This window comes from Vipera ursinii (genome assembly GCF_947247035.1).
Source record: "Vipera ursinii genome assembly, chromosome: 1".
NCBI classification, from domain to species: domain Eukaryota; kingdom Metazoa; phylum Chordata; class Lepidosauria; order Squamata; family Viperidae; genus Vipera; species Vipera ursinii.
This window is the reverse complement of record NC_139512.1, coordinates 335,577,637-335,598,924: the sequence shown is the minus strand read 5'-3', so window position 1 is coordinate 335,598,924 and position 21,288 is coordinate 335,577,637. Positions and strand designations below refer to the sequence as shown.

The 21,288-nt window shown below is 41.0% G+C and overlaps 1 protein-coding gene across 2 annotated transcripts; it reads left to right on the top strand.

Annotated features, from left to right (window-relative positions):
- Positions 1-78: 78 nt before the first annotated feature.
- Positions 79-19,692, top strand: GTF3C2 (general transcription factor IIIC subunit 2). Of its 2 annotated transcripts, XM_083348885.1 has the most exons (20): positions 79-135; positions 1,680-1,763; positions 3,461-3,860; positions 4,496-4,871; positions 5,754-6,033; positions 6,226-6,317; positions 7,980-8,057; positions 8,538-8,639; positions 9,000-9,227; positions 9,701-9,812; positions 10,475-10,592; positions 13,128-13,159; positions 13,561-13,690; positions 13,790-13,934; positions 14,226-14,387; positions 16,397-16,484; positions 16,588-16,716; positions 17,421-17,567; positions 18,000-18,104; positions 18,307-19,692. In XM_083348885.1, the coding sequence occupies exons 3-20, from the start codon at positions 3,515-3,517 to the stop codon at positions 18,520-18,522; spliced, it is 2,886 nt and encodes a 961-aa protein (XP_083205011.1). In that variant the 5' UTR covers positions 79-135; positions 1,680-1,763; positions 3,461-3,514; the 3' UTR covers positions 18,523-19,692. The 2 variants fall into 2 exon arrangements, with proteins under 2 accessions (XP_083205011.1, XP_083205012.1); XM_083348886.1 differs by lacking the exon at positions 1,680-1,763 and having other exon boundaries at positions 85-135; positions 3,457-3,860.
- The last annotated feature ends 1,596 nt before the right edge of the window (positions 19,693-21,288 follow it).

Below are 21,288 nucleotides of genomic sequence, written 5' to 3'. Positions count from 1 at the left end.
TTTTTCGTCACCTGCTGAGGGAAACACCAGGTACCGGAAGTGACGCCAGAGCTTCGGGTCCTTGCTATTATCTTTGTAGCGTCCGCCATCTTTGCTGCTCTGGCCAGACACCGGTTTCCATGCGGGAAGAACAAGGTGAGGCTGAGCCCGCCTGCGTGTGGCAGGCCACCTTTGAGGAGCCTTTCGCTTGTCACTGCGGGGAGGGGTGGCTGTCCACGATGCGGTCCCCGGTTGAGTTGTAGCGGCCGCTGTCACCACCGTAAGGGCGTGAAACAAGGGAACAAAGACAGTCCAAAAGACACTCTTCCCTGAAGCCCCCCACCCCGCTCCCCGCCTCTAGTGCGAAACCTCCATTTCCGCCTCTGGAGAAAAATATCCTCCGCGCCAGCGCCGTTGGGTAGTGGAGGAAAGGTCTGGGTCGAGTTTCGGCTGTGCAGGGGCTGCTTCTCCGCCCCTGGATGATTTCAGTTAGTGCTTTTTCTGTGCAAGCAGATTGCAACTCAGTCTTCCTCCGTTTTATTTACTTTAAAGCCTTGTAGATTATCGTAACTGAAATTTTTATAAAACAATCATTAAGGCATTGCGGAAGCTCGAACCACGGGGATTATTAGCAAATTGCCAGAGATTTCGAAACTAGCAGAATTGTCGAACGTTCAGCAATTTTAGAGTACTATTTACGCGTGGCTTAACATAAATAGATTTTCAAATTAAAAGACATCAGGTGTTTTTGGGAAAAGCAGCAGCCTCTTTCAGTGGCAAAACCGTGGATTTTTAGCGGCACTCAGCAACAGAATAGCCCCAAACTATTAACAAAAGCTGTGCAAGTCATTTTGTTTCATACATTTCTGTCTGACTAAAGTCAAACATGACTCTTGAATGTTTATATGATATAAAAGATAGCTAAAACATCCACCATAAGTCTGTGTTAAAATGTATAAAATTAAAAAAACCCAATTGATCAAAAACATACACTGTCATGTTGAATCACATATTGGTATCAGTGGGTAATTTCCTAAGAAGACTAGCCTACAGAGCTGATCCTGCTGTGGAAAAGCAGCTCTTCCCAACTTCACTCCTCTGCTTCCCAGAAGTAGAAGCTGTTAGCTGCTTCCCTCAGGATGGCTGATCAGTTGGGTCAATTGCAGTTCGCTTATGCAGTTTATAATTGAATTACGAAGAGAGTTACATATTTTAAATAATATATTTAAATTTCATTATTACTGGATTGTATTGTCCTGGAGTATGCAAACACTGATAACATAATATTACACTTATTCCAGCTCACTTTTTTTACCCATGTTATTCAAGTGGTTAACAATTTATAACAATATATGGGTCAAAATTATTAAAATTAGCAGTATTCATTGAAAAAAAAACTGCTGAAGAATCTTAGTTGTTTACCTGAAAACAGAAACTGGCAGCAAATACAATTCCTACAGAGATGCATTCCATAGCTTTAACTTAAAAGTAATTCAAGAGAAGACCAAATCCCTTAAACCTGATAAAGACCCCCTGAAAGCATGGATATATTTAAGATGCCTCTCCCACTATTCTTAATAAGCACATAGATTCACAGTTCTTTCAAGCTGTAGAAAGCAACATTTGAAATTTGCTCTAAAACATGGGTGTTAAACTTGACTGCTTCAGGTGACACATTGTGATGTTTTTTACCTTTGCAGAGCCAGGATGGGTGTGGCCCATGCATGACACATCTGGCCTGCGGGCCACCAGTTTGACACCCCTGCTCTAAAAGCATTTGGCAAGTAGTGCAGTTTTTCATTATGATATGATCCAGGCACCCTATACCTGTATTTGATAACAGTGTACATTACATGTCTTTTCCAGCACTCTGGTTTTCATTGATTTGGAAGGACCCATTAAATAACTCCAGCCACTTGCTTAGCATAAGAATGCAAATTAAAACACCTATGATAAAGCTAGTCAGCTTATGCTTGAGCAGATCCAACTAAGCAAAGCTCACTTTTAGTCATTAGTCCTACTGTCAGCCTACTTTTATGGCTAGGAACTCCCCCCAATATTCAACAAGAATATGCCACCTGGTTTTGGGGAGAATATAAAATAAATATTTACCACCTATGCCACATTTGTAGAAAAGAGGTACTATACTCCCTCTCAGTTGTTTTTCATGGTTAAAGTATATAAGTTTAATAAAATAAATAAAGTATCTAATTCCTCAAACTTTCTTTATAGGATCTGGTTTTCTTTTTGCCCTTTTCTGAATCTATTTGAGTTAGTTTAAATGTTTTTAAAGTATAATACCCATAAGAAGGCAAAATATTCAAATTGGAGTTTTGTTAATGGAGAGTATTGTAGAACTATTAGATACTGAATTTGGTAATTTTATTTTTGTTGATTGTTAGAAGTTATGTTTTGTCTCCCATGCTACATTGTGGGTTCAGTGGTAGTTTTTAATCATCTACAATTAAAAGTACTTTTCACAAGTTTGCTTGGCAACCAATTGTTCTATAGTTGTATTCTGTTTCTTGGTGAAGAACATTGCATTTGTTTATTCTATTACTTTCAGTCCATTTCTCTAAAATATCAAATATTTTAATTCCCCCCAACTTCTGTTAATTATTGTTTAATTGTAGATATTAAAGCTGTACAGCAGCCTGGATCTGGAAGAGAAAAAATGATTTAGATTTTTCAGATTTGACCCCAACTAAGTTTTGTTGCTTATTCTTGAATGCTGCAGTAAACTTTTTTGATGACAGCTTCATCTATGTCCTTATAGAAAAAATGTAACTGATGGAGATTTTCTGTGTGTTTTAAAACAAATAATGGACTGTTTTCATTTACTTTTACTTGATTACCATGAGCTTCTCTCATTTAAATCAATGGTTTAAAAGTGTTTGATTTTCATTATATTACTGTTTTTAAATAATATGATTCCATGGTGGTTGACTTTGGGTTTTTTAAAAGTATATAATTGTACAAATAATTATATAGCTATAAAATATGCAGTGCTATGCTATGTTGCTTTTAGCCAGATTAATAATCCTGAATTTAATCATATTTTTGAAACCCCACACTGACACATTGTATAATACACATAAATCTTTGTAAACTCATCACCATAACTACATGGTACTTTAAAATAATAAAACTCATTTGTTATTGGAACCACAATTTCCCTCTGCTGGGTGGCTGTCTCAATTTCTATTCACAGAGTTTGAAAGCCAGGCTACTTCCATTTCTTTTGTCCTTGCACCAACTGCCAAAAATACATTTATTTATATGGGTTTGTTTTATATGAATTGAATCATTGTCAACGTGTATATTGTTTTGCCTTATGATGTTCTTCCATTTGAGATGTTTATTAAGTTTCAGATGAGATTCTGTTTTAGCTATTTTTGATACTGGTTTTGACGGTACTGCAGTTTTTATGTTCACATGAGTAACAAGGATTTCCCTTTTCTCATCTTATTTTTGCAGGCAGAGTGATGTGCAAGATGAAAAGAGTGGCACTTGTCTGAGGAGCTGTGGTGTCTTCATGGAACCTTGTCTCACACCAAGCTGTGCCATGGGAATAGTGAAGGAAGCCATAGACCAACGGGATGGAAGTATCAGTCAGACTCTGTGCACAGCATCTTGCTTGAGAAAACCTCACTGGGATGGGCAGAATAATACAGTACTGGAAGGGTTGACTTCAGCAGATACAGGTTTAAGCAACACAGAACCAGCACTTGCCCCTGTCGTGGAAACCTGTATTCAAGAAAAGTGGCCAGAGCAGCAAAGCTCTTGCTACAAGAAAAGACATCTGGAAGATGTAGAAGAAGAATTGTTTCCTAAGCAGTTGAAGGGACAAGAAGGAGAGATGGGTCATGTGGAACCTCTTGGTATGTTTTCAGACACATTTTTGGCTGCATTGTCTTGGCAAGTATAATATGACTTGATCTTAGAGAAATGCAAAATAAAGCAACTCATTTTTTTCCTTTCTGTTTTCTTTTTGCATCAGTAAAGAAATCTCTTCTTGTTATTGGGAACCTTATTAGATCTAAAAGTAAGGGTTGATGGGGATGACTTTTGAGGACATTACAGCCTTGATTTCCATTTCACTGAATGGAAATGATTGTGCCACATTTCATTCTTCAGTGGTGTACATTCCTCAGAGCTAGAGGAAATTTTAAGAGAAATCTAGTCTGCAGAGAATCGAGAAAGCTGTTCTGACTGGATGTCTGCAGTTTCCAAGAGGGTTTTGGCCAGTTAGAATGAAAGAAAGGGTCTGTGGAACTGAGCTCACCAGATTCTTAAGGTGATCTGGAGACTGCAGGGGCAAAAATGTGATGTGTAGAATATAGTCGAGCTTATTGGGGTGCAGGATGATCTGGAAGCAGTTGCAGGACTTTGCAGTGAATCTTCCTGCATAGGAAATAGAAGATGATAGCAATTAAGTTCTGTTTCAAGCTGGCCCATTGTGTCATCAACATAAAACAACATCCACAACAATACATTTTTCTTTCTTTCCAAGCAGATGAACCATTTCCTTCCCCAGCTCCAGTTTCCACTGTGTCAAAAGAGGTTCCCTCCGCTATCCCATCCATAAAGAAGCATTCCCGTGGGCGGAAACCCCGAAAGAAAGTCTCTGTCCGCAAATATTCCATTCCCAAAGATCACAAGGGACCAAGCGAAGGCCCTGGGCCATCTGAGAATGGCTCCTCTCTTCCCGTTAAAGTGCCAAAAAAGCGAGGGCGCAAGTCCAAAGAAGAGCTGCTGTTACTGAGGCTAGCTCAAGGACTGGACAATCAGTCACCCGAGTCCCTTTGCCAGAAATCTCTATCTAGCAACGAGAACCTTGATTCCCTTGAGACCATGTCTGGTGGACGCCCAAAGCGCCGTGCAGCTAAAGCGTAAGTGAAAGAAGGAATCTGTCACTGAATTCTGCTGGGTACAGCTTACGTGTGATACAATTATTATAGGTAGAAATAACTAGCTTGCTTTTCTTTTTTTTAAAAAAAAACCTGCTGAAATACATGATTAGTTATAATAAATTATACTGAATATAATTAGTATAAGGTAAAAGGTAAAGGTTGCCCTGCACATGCGTGCTAGTCGTTTCCAACTCTAGGGGCCGGTGCTCATCTCCGTTTCAAAGCCGAAGAGCCAACGCTTGTCCGAGGACGTCTCCGTGGTCATGTGGCTGGCATGACTAGACGCCAAAGGCGCATGGAACGCTGTTACCTTCCCACTGTAGTGGTCCCTGTTTTTCTACTTGCATTTTTACGTGCTTTCAAACGGCTAGGTTGGCAGAAGCTTGGATGAGTAACAGATGCTCACACTCTGTTACGCGGCACTCGGGATTCGACCCGCCAAACTGCCGACCTTCTGATTGACAAGCTCAGCGTCCTATCCCACTGAGCCACCGCATCCCTTATAATTAGTATAATAATCATAATTATTGATTCAAATGTATAAAACATAGAGAGAACAATGAATTAGCATTCTAAACCCCATCACCTCTAATTGATGGTCATTGCCAAACTCAGCAATAAACTTGTCAGCAGTCAGTGAAGAATGTTTCTTCATTTGGGTGCTTGTAGAGGTGTAGAATAGGTGAATTGGTTATGCCAAGAAGCTTGATACCTATGATTCTGACCTACCCACCACTATTCTTTTAGAGATTTGGAAACGAAGATTCTATCTGCTTCTGTCCTTAAAGCATTAGAATGGAGCTGATTCTTAACCACAGCTCAGTTTATGAACTTATGTTCTCCTCTCTTCCTTTTTCCAAGAGCCCTTCTGTATCTACAGGAACTGGCTGAAGAATTGACATCTGCATACCAGGCTCCTCCTTGCAATGAAACCTCAAATGATACCCCTGGATCTGAGGAGCCCAGTAGGAAGCGACGAGGCCGCAAGCCAAAAGAACAGAAGTTGGAAAATGAAGAAGATGTAGACTTTGTCCCCTCAGAAGAAAGTCTTCTGCAGGAGGAGGAGGAGGAAGACCATTATGACCTAGTGATGAACAATGCTTTGAAGTGTGAGAGGGAGTCCAGCTCATGCAAACCAGCGGTAACTCATTCCTGAGATGGCTTTGTTATATTTCTGGGGGGATTGAATACTTCACCTGGTGGTATGTTAGAGGGAACACCACCTGAAGAACAAGCCCTGGTCTTTTGGAATCAGTTGGCTGACATTCATGTTGCCAGAATTTGGGAGGATGGGCTTTGGGGCCTCTGTTCTTGACCTCCTTTTTTCCCATAGAGGTCCAAAGTTCAGCGCCGAGAATTTGGTTCCAATGGCTTGCATTCCATGATATACCCTATATGGAAGTCTCTCTCCGTCACTCACCGCTTGTGAGTATTAGACTACCCTCAGTGATTGGGAGAATTGAGGAACAGGAATGTGGTTGGAGGGAGGAAAGGCAGGTTTCTGCTGCATTGTTTTGTTTCCCTAAAAGTTCAGTGCTACAACTAGTTATGGCTGGCTGAAGTACGTGATACTGTTTTTGATTCTTACTGTCACTGTTTTAAAGAATGGGCTCTCCAGCAATCATCAGACTTTGTAGTTTTAAGTCTAAATGAGTCTGGATTGGGCAGTGATAATGAGGCCTCTGGATGTTCAAACCTGACCAGCTTCTTATGACTAAAAGCAGAACTACCTTAGTTCATGAAAAAAATATTTTGCCTAAGTGAATAAAGAGGTGCTACTTCTTTGAGGAAATGGAACCGTTGAGCCAAATTTGACCGCAAGTGATAGTGGTTTAAAAATCTCTTTGAAGTTGAATTTAGCCTATGATAAAAATTGAACAAAGGGTCTGAAGTGTGTCTTTTATTTTGATGGATATGAAGATGATAAAGGATCTTGAAGAGAGATCCAAAAACACAAAAAAAAACCCCAAGCTAATTGCTTTTAATTTTGACAACATGTTTTAAAAATCTCAGAAGGAGAGATAGGACAATTCAGTTCCTGATTTGCAAGAGTCGTGATTTTTATAACAAAGTGTATGTGCGCAAGAGAGAGAAATACTAGTTTTGGCTATATTGGCTTTGTTTAAGAAAGGTTGAAATAGCTGGGAGGGACTATGTTTTTTGAGATCTGTGCTCCTTCAGGGAAGGATGCAACTTCTCGGCATTTTCCTAGATAGTTGGGCAAAGATTAGACGATGCCAAATGAATGATGCAGAGTTGCATTCATGTAGCTATGGCAAAATAAGCTTGGAAAGGGGAAAACTTCTTGGAGATGACAATTGCCAAATCCTTTCTTCACTGAAGCTTAGCAAAAACAACAACAACAGAGTTCTTTACCCTTTTAATTCGAGGTTTATATCTTGTTTGACTAATTTGAGAAAATCAAAAGAAAGTCCCAGCACTAAGTTGTTTGTTCCAATATCTTCCAGAGTACTTCTATTTTTGAGCATTCAGATTGATGAAAGTTCGAAAGACTTTATTGAGTGTACTTTCTCATTTTGCTGTGCCCACTATAGCCGTGTTGGCGAACCTAAGGCACGCGTGCCACAGGTGGCACGCAGAGCCCTCTCTGTGGACAGACGCGCCGTCGTCCCAGTCCTAGGTCTTTAGCTGGGTTTTATAAAACCTTTTCGCTTTAGGCCTCTGCTGCTGTGTGCAAAAAAAAAAAAAAAAGGTTCAATGAATCAATCAATTTCAATTTCTCGCGGAGAAAAAAAAAAGATCTCGCAAAGTTGGAATTGATTGATTGAACTTTTGAGTCTCACCCAGTCTGCCGTTACCACCACAGCCACGTCCAACCAATGGGCCACGCCCACCCAATGGGCCACATCCAGCCAATGGGCCACACCCACCCGGCACCCGACGATACATAAGTGGGTTTTGGGTTGCAGTTTGGGCACTCGGTCTCTAAAAGGTTTGCCATCACTGCACTATAGTATTGCATCGAACCACAGACAACTTGCTTGTTGCACTGTTCTATTGTTACACTGATTCCTGTTATATGAATTGCATTTCTGTGACTGCAGTTGTACTTCCTTTGTCCCTTAGACGTGAGCAACACCATTCTCACTGGGAGTTTCCAGAGTGGATTCCTTCTGCCCAGAAGTGGATTTTTCTCTCAGAGAGGTGAATGGCCTTCTGACAAAAGACAAAAACGTGACATACCTAGAACCAGATAGATAATTAAAGAGCGCATGTGCCTATAAACGATAAGGTCTCCTTTAAGTTGACTCAACTCCTGGTGATCTCATTCCTATGTCCATTTAGATTCTTAGGTATATTACAGAAACATTTTTTCACTTGTCTTCTGGAAAGTTTGGTTTGACTTTCCCGTCATCTACATTTCCATTTTATTCTGTATCCTGGTAATTCCTTAAGCTTTTAAGAAAGAGGTTATTGGTGGTTATATTTTCTATATCAGTGCAGCATGGTATGTAAGATAGCATGGCAAGATGAAGAATACTACCACCAGAAAGTTGTGTATCCCCCTGCACAGAAGAAATCTTTGCACCCTAGTCCGTTTTCAGGCATTTAAATGCTGATAATTTCCTGTAACAAAGTGAACATCAGGTGAACTTCCATTCTGTTCTCTTCTGTCTTCCAAAGTGAAGCAGATAAATTCCTTCCTGCTGAGACCAAGTCCCCACTCTTCTCTATCAAGAGAGAAGGTTTGCAAGAAAACAGCAATGTCTTCTACCGAATTAACAGGTGTGTGCTTGTCCGACTCGTTTAGTTTGTCCATGAGGGAAAGTTAATGGGAAACACTACATTTAGGGAATCTCTGGTGAAATGACTGATAGGGGGCAATTAAGGAGGAGGAACTTTATTTTGAAGCCCCATGAGATGGATGGGGGACCTGAGAACCTGAGATTTTCCATGCTTACTTTACATCAATTATAAAAAGTCTTGTTCCATCTGGCTGAAGAATGTTATAATCTCTATGTGGTCTAAGTCACAATTAAGTCTTTTTTTTCTTCTTCCAAACTATCTGGTAATCTTTTAAATGTTTAGATGCTGCATGCAAGGTCAGCTATTATGCAATGGTTCCTTTCTTGTCCTATCTGGTAGGTTTAATGCCTTACAACCTCATGAAGACCGCTTAGACATGACTTTCTTTGTTGGGGGTCCTGTCTGGGCTTTGGAGTGGTGCCCAACCCCCGAAGGCTCTAAGGCATCCCAGTATGTGGCTCTCTATTGCAATCCCAGCATGAATGTTCAGCATTCTTTGTCACAGATCCATACAGGACCAGCTCTACTTCAGCTCTGGGAGCTTGGACCAATCCAGGAAGACAAAGGGTAGGCAGACTTTGTGTCTGTTGTAAAAATGTTCTTTGTTTCATTCCTATGAAAGTCTTGCATCCTGCATCGTAGCTGAGGGGCAAGTCGTGCAATAGGAATTGTGGCTGAATTAACTCAGATTACAACGTCACTAGCAATTCAAATTGGGGCACTTCATTAGGGAGTTTCCTGAACTAGGGTTTTATGGCAGAGAACAGCTGTGTTAGATACATTGTTTCCCACAGAGCCGATTTTCTTCCTCTCATATTTGCTTTGTGAGATAGTACAAGAAGGAGTAAGACAGATATAATAAGCCAGGAGTAGCCAAGGTGCAGAAGAATCTCCGTTCAATTATCCTTTCAGCCTAATCTTCAAAAGCTCCTGTATCTTTGCACTGGGAAATATGCAAAAGAATTGTGCATGTACTATGATCTGGGGGAATGGCATGACCCAAAGGCTTTGTATTTTTTTTTCCTGCATTCTTTTTCCAGGTCTGTTACCAAGCCAGCACTTGCATATGCAATTGCCACTGATCATGGTTGTATTTGGGACATGAAATTTTGTCCCAGTGGAGCTTGGGAACCCCCTGTCACTCAGCGCAAGGTGAGAACTGGGGCCAATAGGTTGTCTAGGCCAAACGTTTGGATTTTAGATACTCGCTGTTTATGTAGTGCTAGGATATCATATGAGAGGTTTTGATCCTGAGCCCAAGATTCTTCAACATTTTTATTAAGCATTCTCTTTCTGTCACATTCGTTGTCAGATTCCCAGATGATACAAAACAAGGGTGTGATACAGTAGATGTTAACAGTAATTTCAGAGAAAACAGAAGCAAAGTTCAAAAAGATCTTGATAAAGTAAACATTCAAGCTGAAAGTTACAGTGAAATTTCACACAGACCATATCCTTTGCCCAAGTATTGGAAGGAATGTCATTCAGAAGAAGGGTATGACATGTTCTCCATTTTCCAAGTGTGGACACAAGTAGTCTTATGTTATACGAAGAGAACCTTTTGTTGAATGTTACGTGAAACATCCTAATGGTAGAACCTATTACCGAGGGAATCATTGAAACCCTCTTTGCTGGGTGTATTCAAGCAGAGACTGTACTTGAGTCTGTCACAGGTGCTTTAAAGTGGAAGCTTGCATTTAAGTGACTCTTTTCAGTTCAGTCCTTCTTCCATATTTGTGGCTGCTGGAAATGGGAGCTTTCCAAATGGGACATGAAGTATACTTACTTTTCACTTTTGTTTATATCCCATGTAGCTCCCTCATATGAGTCGGCTGGGACTACTGGCTGTAGCCTTTTCTAGTGGCAAAGTGTTGCTGTACAGCCTTCCCCATGTGAAAAACTTGAATGCCTACCGAAGAACACAGGTAACAGGTAGGAATAGCTGTAGAAAATGGGAAGAAGACAGGCAGGTACCCGCATTGTTGTATGTTGTCTGTTCAGGATGTCTCACCTAGACAGGAAAGGGAGGCGTATCTTAGGAAGGCCATGAGTTCTGTCCAAGTTAGATGGTGGGAAGAAGAGTTAGCATCGATTATTACGAGAGGCTTTGTCCTACCATCAGTTGTGAGAGAGATGATAATCTATGTGCTACCCATAAAGTCTTATTTTCATATTACTAGCACTCTTTGCCCAGAGAACTCTTTCAAATTTAGTCCAGGGAAATACAGAGCTAAAACCATTTTAAGAAAAGCTAAATGCTTTTCCTCAAATGATCATGAGGAGATTTGCAGCATTTTTATTTGAAGTTCAGCACTGTCTGATAATAACAAATACATCTTTCCCATTTCCCATTGTCTCGAGACACTAAATCAGAGTTGTGGGCTCCTAATTATGACCTTGTTCTTTCTACAAATCAGGACTTTTTGTTGAAAGAATCTTTACAGCTCTGTTGAAAAAAGTCCTAATTTAGCTTTTGTTGTTGAGATGTATGGTCATTTTTGTTCTCACATGCAGTGCAGGGAGCTATATGGGCAACAAAGGCTATTCCACATCCAGATACGTGCATTTTGGGGCCTGGTGCAGGGTGTGCAAACTGTGTGCTTAGTCAGCCATATCAGTTAATGATGCTTGTAATTACATCTGTCTGCAAGAATGATTGATGATCATGTAGGACTGACCTTTTTAAAGATGATAGTGGAGAATTAGTCCCAAGAGAGTTGAGAGTTTAGACTCTATTCCTTTTCTTCCATTCCTTGGTATCAAATTATGTTGAAAGAAACACAGTCATTGTGTTGCACTAACCTTCTGTTTTTCCATTTGTGCCTGTGATCAGTAAAAACCATTCTAAAGATGAACAACTGACTGACATACTCATATATTACTTAGTAGTAATACGTTATTAATTTATTTGTTTAAGGTAAAGGTAAAGGTTCCCCCGCACATGCGTGCTAGTCGTTTCCAACTCTAGGGGCCGGTGCTCATCTCCGTTTCAAAGCCGAAGAGCCAGCGCTTGTCCGAGGACGTCTCCGTGGTCATGTGGCCGGCATGACTAGACGCCAAAGGCGCACAGAACGCTGTTACCTTCCTACCGTAGTGGTCCCTATTTTTCTACTTGCATTTTTACGTGCTTTCAAACTGCTAGGTTGGCAGAAGCTGGGACGAGTAACAGGCGCAAACTCTGCTACGCGGCACTCGGGATTCAACCCGCCAAACTGCCGACCTTCTGATCGACAAGCTCAGCATCCTAACCCACTGAGCCACCGCGTCCCTTTTAATTTATTTGTTTACTATTCATTAAAAACAAAAGTGATTTTACAGAATTAAACTAGAGATTCATAACAGCAGTGATTTTAAAAAATCTATACAACTACATGTGCAAAACACATTGAAACAAACCTTAGCCTTTATTTGAACTCTGGAAGATGTTTGTCTTATAGTGAGGACACCATAACACAAAGCTCTTGCTTAGGTACAGCCCCCTCAGATGCTGTCTATCAACTATGCTATGGGCATTCCCCCCCCCTCAAAATCTATGCATTACTACAGTGTTTTATCAAAATTCTGAGTCCAAGAGTCTTATAAGCCAGTAGTATTTTGAAGTAGGCTTGAAGTCAAATAGACAATAGGAACAGTTATCAGATAATAGGTGTAACATGATTTGTTGTGTTCCATTCAGTAATAAAATTGTGGCATTCTGCACCATGGTTCTCCAAAACATTTTAGTAGCAGCCTCATTACTTTTACTGTATTCTAAGCAAATTATCCTCATTGAAAAATATTGTCAGGTAGTGTATAGATATACAAAACTAGTATATCTTTTAATTTAAAAAAAACAAGATGAACCTAAATATTCTTGATAAATATCAAAACTATGTCAGTGAACAACCCACAGATTAAAAAAAAATGGCCTTGCAAGCCCCACCTTCAATCAAAGCATCCTTCAATCACAGCATCTTTCTATGCTAAACAGTTTTGCTAAAGCCCAGGAATGATTGATTATTTGGAACCAAGCTTTTTCTGTGGAAACTCTCTTACAAACAGTCTTGTCTACTCTTGGATTAGCTTAATCGAGAGATCTTGTTAATTTACATTGATGCCTTGGTAGCTTTTTATTTAAGGAACTATTACACTGTTAACCTTGCAAGTCAGAATTTAGGAGGAATAATGATTCCACACCTGTGTGTAAGATTTTTGTAAGTTGAGGTGTGAGTAACACTTATCAGCTGTCCCAACTTAGTCAGTTAGGAAAGAAAGACTCCATTGCTAGTGAAAGTACACTTTACTAAAGCCAAATGGTTACAGTGTAGCAAAGCGGATCTCTCTTTTTGTGCCCAAAGCATCTGGTTAATTTTTCCCTTCTCCCCCACCTTTCCCCTGGATCTCTCCCCTTGTCCAATTACATTCAAAGAGAAAATGCAGAATAAGGTATAGGTATTTCTGCTACTATTTGATTGTCTTCTCTTCTAGGTGGACCTTCCCCTCGGCATGTCATCTGCAAGGTATCTTCTATTATTTTCTTGGGGGGAAAAATTCATTTAAAAGCAGAGTTTACATAGAGTTTCAAAATGGATCTTTCAGATTCCCACTTGTCAGAAAAAGATGTTCTGAAAATAGCTCATTTTCATTCCCCCGTCCCACCCAAGAAGTTCATGTGACATACTGCTGTAGCCCACTTTCTACTCTTTGATATCTAGCAACTTTAATTATTCTGATTGATAGTCGTTCTCTAAGGTCTCAGATAAACCCAATAGGCTTTTTCCCCCCATTACTTGTAACATTGAAAATGAGATGCCTGAAATTAGTTAGGGAACCTTATGCATTTAGAGGAAGTGATTTACCATGACTTGGGTGCTTCCATTATTGTCTTTTCCTTATATTAGCCTTATCTCCTTCTCTACAGGTCCAGTATGTAGCCACTTTGCAGGTAGGATCCATTCAGGTTGGGAATTCCTCCGAGTGTGGGCAGTGTTTCAGCTTAGCATGGATGCCAACCAAGCCTCATGAGCATTTGGCTGCAGGTTTCTATGATGGTAAGAGGAAAGAATGGAATGGAATAAACCTAGGGAGGTTTAGGTAGAATTATATTGGTTCACAAATCTAGCACAATGCCTGTAATTCCATCTCCTCAGGTACAGTGGCTCTCTGGAATCTGCTCACCAAGTCTCTGTTACAAAGAGTATGCCAGCCTGATGGTTCCCTCAAACTGTATCCGTTCCGTTGCTTCCTGGCCCATGACCATGCTGTGAGCAACATCCAGTGGTGCAAAGCAAACAGGTGGGAAGGATGTGAAATACCACTGACTGATGAGAACTAGTCTCTGTTTCTGGCTCCTTTCTGACCATCCTGGCCAGGCTTTTTTCCTTCTCCCTTCCCCACAACATTTATGGTACGCAGACTGGACCAGACAACTATCCCATTGTTCAGGCTGTTTGTCTTTAGGTTACAGTATTGGGCCAAGTCATTTGCTTCTCTTACTTGGGGTAGTTTGACTGATATTTCTGGGATCTGGGACTTCTGTCAGATTTGTTCTGCCAGTGAGTTCTGGCCTGCCTTTTTTATTCCTAGCAATTTCATGGTGACTACAGGCAATGACCGTAAAATCAAATTTTGGGACTTGCGCCGACTGCATGAACCTATCAACAGTATCAAGCGTTACTTGAGCACAGAGATTGCCTGGCTGCTACCCTACAGTGGGATCACAGTTGCACAAGATAGCTGCTATGCCTCGTGAGTGTGTGTATACCCTGTTATTCTTAAAATAATGGACTAACTGTTCAAATATTCCAGTTCCAATTTGCCTTGTTACCAAAGCCGATGTGAGTTTGCTTCACAGTTTGCATTCCTTGAGGATGGAGGAAAAGTAAAGGAAGAGTAAATATAATTAACAATCAGTTCCTGAAGTCTTTAAAAAGATACACGAACATTTTTTAAAAAATCTGCATTAACTCAATTGTCTCACTTCTCTTATTACTTTAAATCAAATCAGGATTCAATGAAAATTTAATTTAATTTAATTTAATTTAATAATATTTCTATACCGCCCTTCTCCCTGAGGACTCAGGGCGGTTCACAGGGCAGAATAAAATACTAAATACAAACATTAAAAAGAGATTAAATGATTGCCCAAGTTAAAACAATTGGAATACAATTCTAAAACCCCAAGATAAAATTAAGAAACCAAAAATAAAAAACCCCACCAATCCCCATCAGGCTAGGCCGGCTTGAACAAACAAAAACGTCTTGAGATCGCGACGAAAGGAGCGAAGATCGGGCGCCATCCGGATCTCTACCGGTAGCTGATTCCACAGCTCCGGAGCGCCCACAGAGAAGGATCTCCCCCTGGGGGCCACCAATCAACATTCTCTGATCGGTGGCACCCTGAGGAGGCCCTCTCTGTGGGAACGCACAGGGAGCTTGACGCCGGCAGCAGATGTTCCCTAAGGTACTCCGGACCCCTGCCATGTAGGGCCTTAAACACCATTACCAGTACCTTGAATCTCACCCGGAAGACAACTGGCAACCAATGCAGCTCACGGAGCAGAGGTGTAACGTGGGAGTATCGGGAGACTCCCAACACAACTCTCGTGGCTGCATTCTGTACCAGTTGGAGCTTGGTACAGACATGGCTTGTTTAATTCATTCCATTTTTCAGTTCTAAATTACCCTTTGATCCATTTGCAGAGCAACCTGAAATGTCACCCTGATGGCATACTGTCTTTTGGCATACTGATTACCAAAAGATCAGTCATTGCTGGATTCTCCAGATGACCTGTCCTTTCAATCCTGGCTTTCTCTAGATTAGATCCCTGAGTCTTTCTCATCCTAACTTCTTGCAGTTCTTTTCCTCTAACTGTTTGAATAATAAAATCCCACTCTATTTATATTTCACTTAGAAGAAAATTAAATGCTTCATTTTGGAACTGATTTTTATGACATTGGCCTTGATTTCTTGGTACCTGTAGATGTTTAGCACGTTTACTGTAGAATGTCGCACATTCTTAGAAAATATGACAACTTACTGACTTTCAGATTTTCTTCTCTGATGTGGTAAATAGCTGCTCTGTTCTCACAAAATGTGATTTCAACAGAAAAGGCAACTTGAAATGTTCTCCAACTAAACATCCACTTCTCTAATGTCATGTTCTAGCTTGTAACTCTTTGATATTTTTACATATGCCCAACTGGATTTGGGCTCATTACTTTGAAACCACGAGGACTTTGGGCCATTTGCTAAATAATGCAGAATAGATTTACATATCACAGTAGCAATTCACGTGGTCCTTTAATCTATTTTGGGAAACATCTTAAACTTCAAGGTCTAAGTTGAATTACACATCATACATTCATTAATTGTGACAGGAAAGACTCTGAGCAGGTTTAATTAAGTATGAGACTGTGATGGGTGTTCAGATTTAAGTATTTGAAATTGAGATTCCAGACATTCAGATCTCTCAACTGACCAGTATGTGTTTCTTATTAGAAGAAAAGTTTAAGTAGCACTAGAGGAAGCAGCAAATCCAGAGATCTGGACAGAGTTTTTCCACTTTGACAATCATATTTCTCATTTAAGAATCTTAGATTGCAGATCAAATAGTACTATTGTTCCCTAACGTGTTGTATGACTGTCTATGCCAACTTTGTTGCTGCTCATTATTACAAGTGTCACAGTTTGTGCTATATTAACTTGGAAATTATATCCAGGTGTCATGCATTTTTCCTACATCTCTATATTGCAGGTATGGAGTAGGTGGGATCCACTATTTGGATGCTGGCTATCGTGACTTTCGAGCCTATTTTGTGGTCCCTCGCAAAGGCACCGTATGGGTAAGTTATGCATCCCCAAGTAAAGAGGGAGGGGATAGGGTATGACCTATCCCAGGGTCATTGAAAGGTGGAAATGAGGCTCATGATTCTATCCCTTTTGCAGAGTATATCTGGATCTGATTGGCTGAACACAGTGGCTGCTGGTGATGTCACAGGGGAATTGGTGGCTGCAGTAATGCCTGATCTCTCCGTCAACCTACAAAACATCAAGCGGCCATCAGACCGTCGATTTGTAGGTTTTGCTGCCCCTGAGTAATGGGAAGACTAGGGCAGGCCCACAAGCTTCATCTCCAACCAAACAGGGTAGAAAACAAGAATGGACCCCTCTGTCAACTCTCTAGATCCAGGTTGGATCTGAGTGGAGGAAAGGGACGCTTGTTGACGCATTAACTGTAGCCAGTTGTGCAGAGTGAGGAATTTCTTCCAGGAAATGCACATTGTTTGGGTGGAAGCACGTTCCATTATTAATTTTGAAAAGGAAAAAGGAAAACAGAAATGTTTTGGTTGATATTAATAGTGTGGGTATTTAGTTTCCTGAGAAAATTAAGGGCACATAATTTGGGGATATGAAGAAGTTCAGTTCTGTGCTCCAAACCACAAATATAAGATTTACATGGCCTTTGAGCCTGGAGAAAACAAAATTGTAGGTAAATGAATGCATATGAATGAGCCCCCAAAAAACCTTCCCTGGAATAGATTTAATGACAATCTTGAGAACTTCAGTCATGGTAGCAAAGAGATTTTATGGTCTCTGAAAGTTTGGGTAAGATCGATTCCTTCAGCTGCTCAATATCTAGGTTTACACTTTGTATTGCTGCTTCTTAATTATCATGGCACTTGTCCTCTGTGATAAACCATGGACTGGAACACAACATTTCTCGTCTCTGAGGCCATTGCCTTCTTATCCTTAACGCCTATTTCTCTTTGTGTCTTCAGCTCATCTGCAAAGCAGTCTTACAGCCAAATGGCTCACTTGACAAGATTGCAACAGAGGCAACAGCCTGTGAGAAGCCACAGGCAGCGGGCAAAACATGCAGTGAATCAGTGGCCCAGAATTTCATTCTCTTCCAAGATACTGATTTGGTGAGGGCTTGGAAAAGCAGAATTCTGGTTCAAAGAGAATAGCAATTACAACATGGGAATAGAGGGGCCCATTTCAGCTTCATAAATATTCCAGGCAGGACCCTTTATCTATCTGACCAGAGATAACTATTGAGGTGGATCTGGCACTGAATATATTGAACGCTAACAGAGGCAGCAGAAACTGTGCTTATAATTATTCTACTCTCCTCCCTGTGCTAACTTCAAGATGCAGGGTCCCCACTTCTGATTTCTATGTAGCACTGCTTCTGTCGGGCCCACCCATTCTGCGGTGTGTTTCAGACCGATAAGGCTCCACCCCAAGCCAATAAATCACTAGTTGACAACTGGAATCAAAAGGCCTTAATCAATAAAGCACTTTGTTTTCTTGATCTACTCAGGCCTGCTTTTACTTCTTTTCTCTGTCCTCTCTAGACATCTTTCAAGAGCCTCTTCAGGCAAAAGCCCCTGAAACACACGCCAAAAGAAGTAAAAGAAGGAGCCGTCCTGGGCCGCATGCAACTAGAGACCGTACATAAGGTAAACAAAAAAAGGGAAAAAGATTGTACAACTCCAGAAGGAAGGGGAAAAAATGTTACTTCACAGCATCTCTTGTGTCGAATTGTGGCTCCCCCATCCTCTGAAGTTTCATGGATTTGTGAGGAAGAGCGATATATCTGGATGGAGGTGGGTGGGTTACTGGTTAATGTCTTCTTCAGCCTTCTCTTTCTTCTCTTGGCAGGTGCGCTTCAGCCCAAACCTTGACAGCCACAGTTGGGTAGCGTCTGGCGGTCAGTCTGGCCTTGTGCGACTTCACTGTGTTCGGGCATTGGTTTTCCCCCGCAGCCACAAGCTTCTCCTTGAGTGTCAGGCCCATTTCAGTTCCATGTTTGATTCAGAGAGACAGATTGACTGCCCCACAACCATCTCATCTGGGGTGCACAGTGCTGTCAGCTGAATATCACCCAGGGCAAGTCAATTTGGGGCGTCAAGATACACGACTGACAAACTGAAGGCCTTTTTGTGAGAATCTTGGAATTATCAGAATATACTGAACACAACCAAGCATGAAATACAAGAGGATGTTGGCCGTATTGAAACAGATAAACTGAAAAGAATGACAAAGCCAGGGTTTGGCCAGATTGTGATGAGTGGAATGTACCGGAGCTTCTAGCAGCACCAGAAGTCAGCTACGGTTGTGGGAGAAGAGGCCATGATGACAGAATAGTCCATTCTGCTGTATCTCTGCCATGTCAGGATACTTCGTTCTTTGACCTCTCTGCTGAGATTCTCCTGCATGGCACAAAGCTCAGAAAGGAGGGATTTGATCTCCCTCCCGCAGCTAGTCTGGTGGAATAGTGAGTGCCCCCGTATCCTTCTTGGATAGATCTGGAGATTCTCCTGAAACCTAGATCCGCTCTGATTAAAGCATCAACAAGACTTTCTTGCCCCGTTGCTCACTCTGCTTCTCCCGGTCTTGTTGGTGACAATAATTTTGCTCACATTGAGCCATCTTGTTGTCTTAACCGTTATTAAAATGTGTTTTCATTTGTAAAAGCACTTACTTTCTTTGGAAAGGGCTTCACACGCCCCCCTTCCTCTCTCTGGTGATAAATGAGGAAATATGCCCAAGGAGCCCTTGGTGTTCTCTGAGCTTGCTTCTTTGCAGATGTTTCACTAACTAGGTTACATCGTCAGTGCGAATAATAAGCCTATGTGCATCTTTGTCTTCAAAATAGTTAAAAATAGTGCATTTTAGTTACTCTCTTAGGAATCTGTTTTAGAGTAAATTTTTACTATTTTCTTTATCGTGGAAAATTGCACGTTTGTAGTATATTGTTTCTAAGGAGATCTCAGACAAGACTCAATCCATCTCCTAATCAGTCTTCCACAACAATTGCTGCTCACATTCGTCCATAAGCTGTCAACACCGAGGACTTCTTTCAAACAACCAAGTAGGTACCCATAAATGGCATAGAGACACTCCAACTATGCTGCAACTTTTAGTGGTTCCCCATAATTTTCACTGTGGAAAACTGAGCAAAAAGGCTATTTGAACTCTTTTAAGTATTTAATAAAATTGATCTCCCTACCACCACCAAATTCTGGAAAATGTCATCTTTGCCAGCTCACGTGATATGGATCTTCTCATTCTGCTTTGCCATCTTGCCTGTTACAGTTCTAGTACCAAACAAGCTGTTAACTTTAGCTAGCAACAGATGCCCATAAAGAGACAAGAGTCAGCATAGAATACATTCACATAAGCCTGTTTAAAAAGCTCTGAGCCAAAACTACAGCTCTTTAGGGTTTGCTTGACCATCCCCTTTGCTTCAACCCCCCGCTTGCACTCTAGAACACTTTGTTCTATATCTCTACAACTGACATGTTTTCCAAGCCCCAGTAAACTGGGCTGGTATGGTTGAGGCAGGTTACTTTATTGGAATTGCAGATACTTTCAGCATTGAATTAAAATAGTTAAATTACCATCTGGGCTCACTGTAAAAAACATACAGTAAACATGTACATACACTACACAGACATACACAATACAAGGCAATATTCAAATTGTGAATGCAAAAAAAACGGGTTGAGCATATGGTGGTATGCTTGTGGAAACAAGTTCAGATGGCAGTAGCAGCAAGACTATTGCTCACTAAGATTTTGGGGCCCTTTACTTGGTCTCTGGAACTGTGGCTATGAGGAGCAGCTTCTTCAACTACTTCAACCACCTGTATCAGATGCAGAATATTTCTGATACCAATTGCTAGTGAGCAGTCAAAAGGATACTTTTGAGCTCCGCTGTTAGATTGGGAATAGAATATTGACATCTCTTCAATCATAATGTATCCTGCAATTTGTTCTAACTTTGGACTATGGGAGGGAGGATTGGTCTCTTCAGCAAGGTTTTTGGATGCTCAAGGGAAACTACTGGCTGCCTGGAGAACACACGAGGACCTTGAGCTACTTTGCAGAAGAAACAAACTGCCATGGGGACTAAAATAAACATTCTCAACTAACAAGCTACCTTATTCTGTCATGCTAGTTGGAGCCTGGAGGGTGGGGGCAGGTGATTTTGCTGAATTATCTCTACCCTTGCTGCTGAAATCTGCCTGTCTGTTTAAGAGCATCTGCAATGACCTTAATATTTTTTTTCCATTTCCCCCCCACAATCTTCCCTGAATCTTAAAAGTGGATAGTAACTGTAGCCTAAGTCAAGTGCTTCTTCAGGCATTCTTTCATTTGGTATTTATATTATTATATATACAACAACATATCCAAGTTACGAGTCGGCACTTAATTCCTGTTCTTCTTGTTCAGATCAATTGAACAACAATGCAATAGAATGAGAATCTACACTTTTGCTCTTCCAAGTGAGGCTTGGGTCACCATAACCTGTAAGTGACTACAGCATCCTGGCGATCACAGCATGTAGTGTCTATATGTGCATAGGTTTGGAGGTCAGGTCTGGTCGTTATTTTTTTTATTTTTATTTATTTATTTTAATTCCATTTATATCCCGCCCTTCTCCGAAGATTCAGGGCGGCTTACAAGCTTAGCAGTAGCCTTCATTCTATGTATATGCCTGCTTATTAGGGCTTTCACACACACCCCAAGCGGCATTATTACAAAGTCAGCTTAATTGCCCCCAACAATCTGGGTCCTCATTTTACCTACCTCTGAAGGATGGAAGGCTGAGTCAACCTTGAGCCTGGTGGGATGCGAA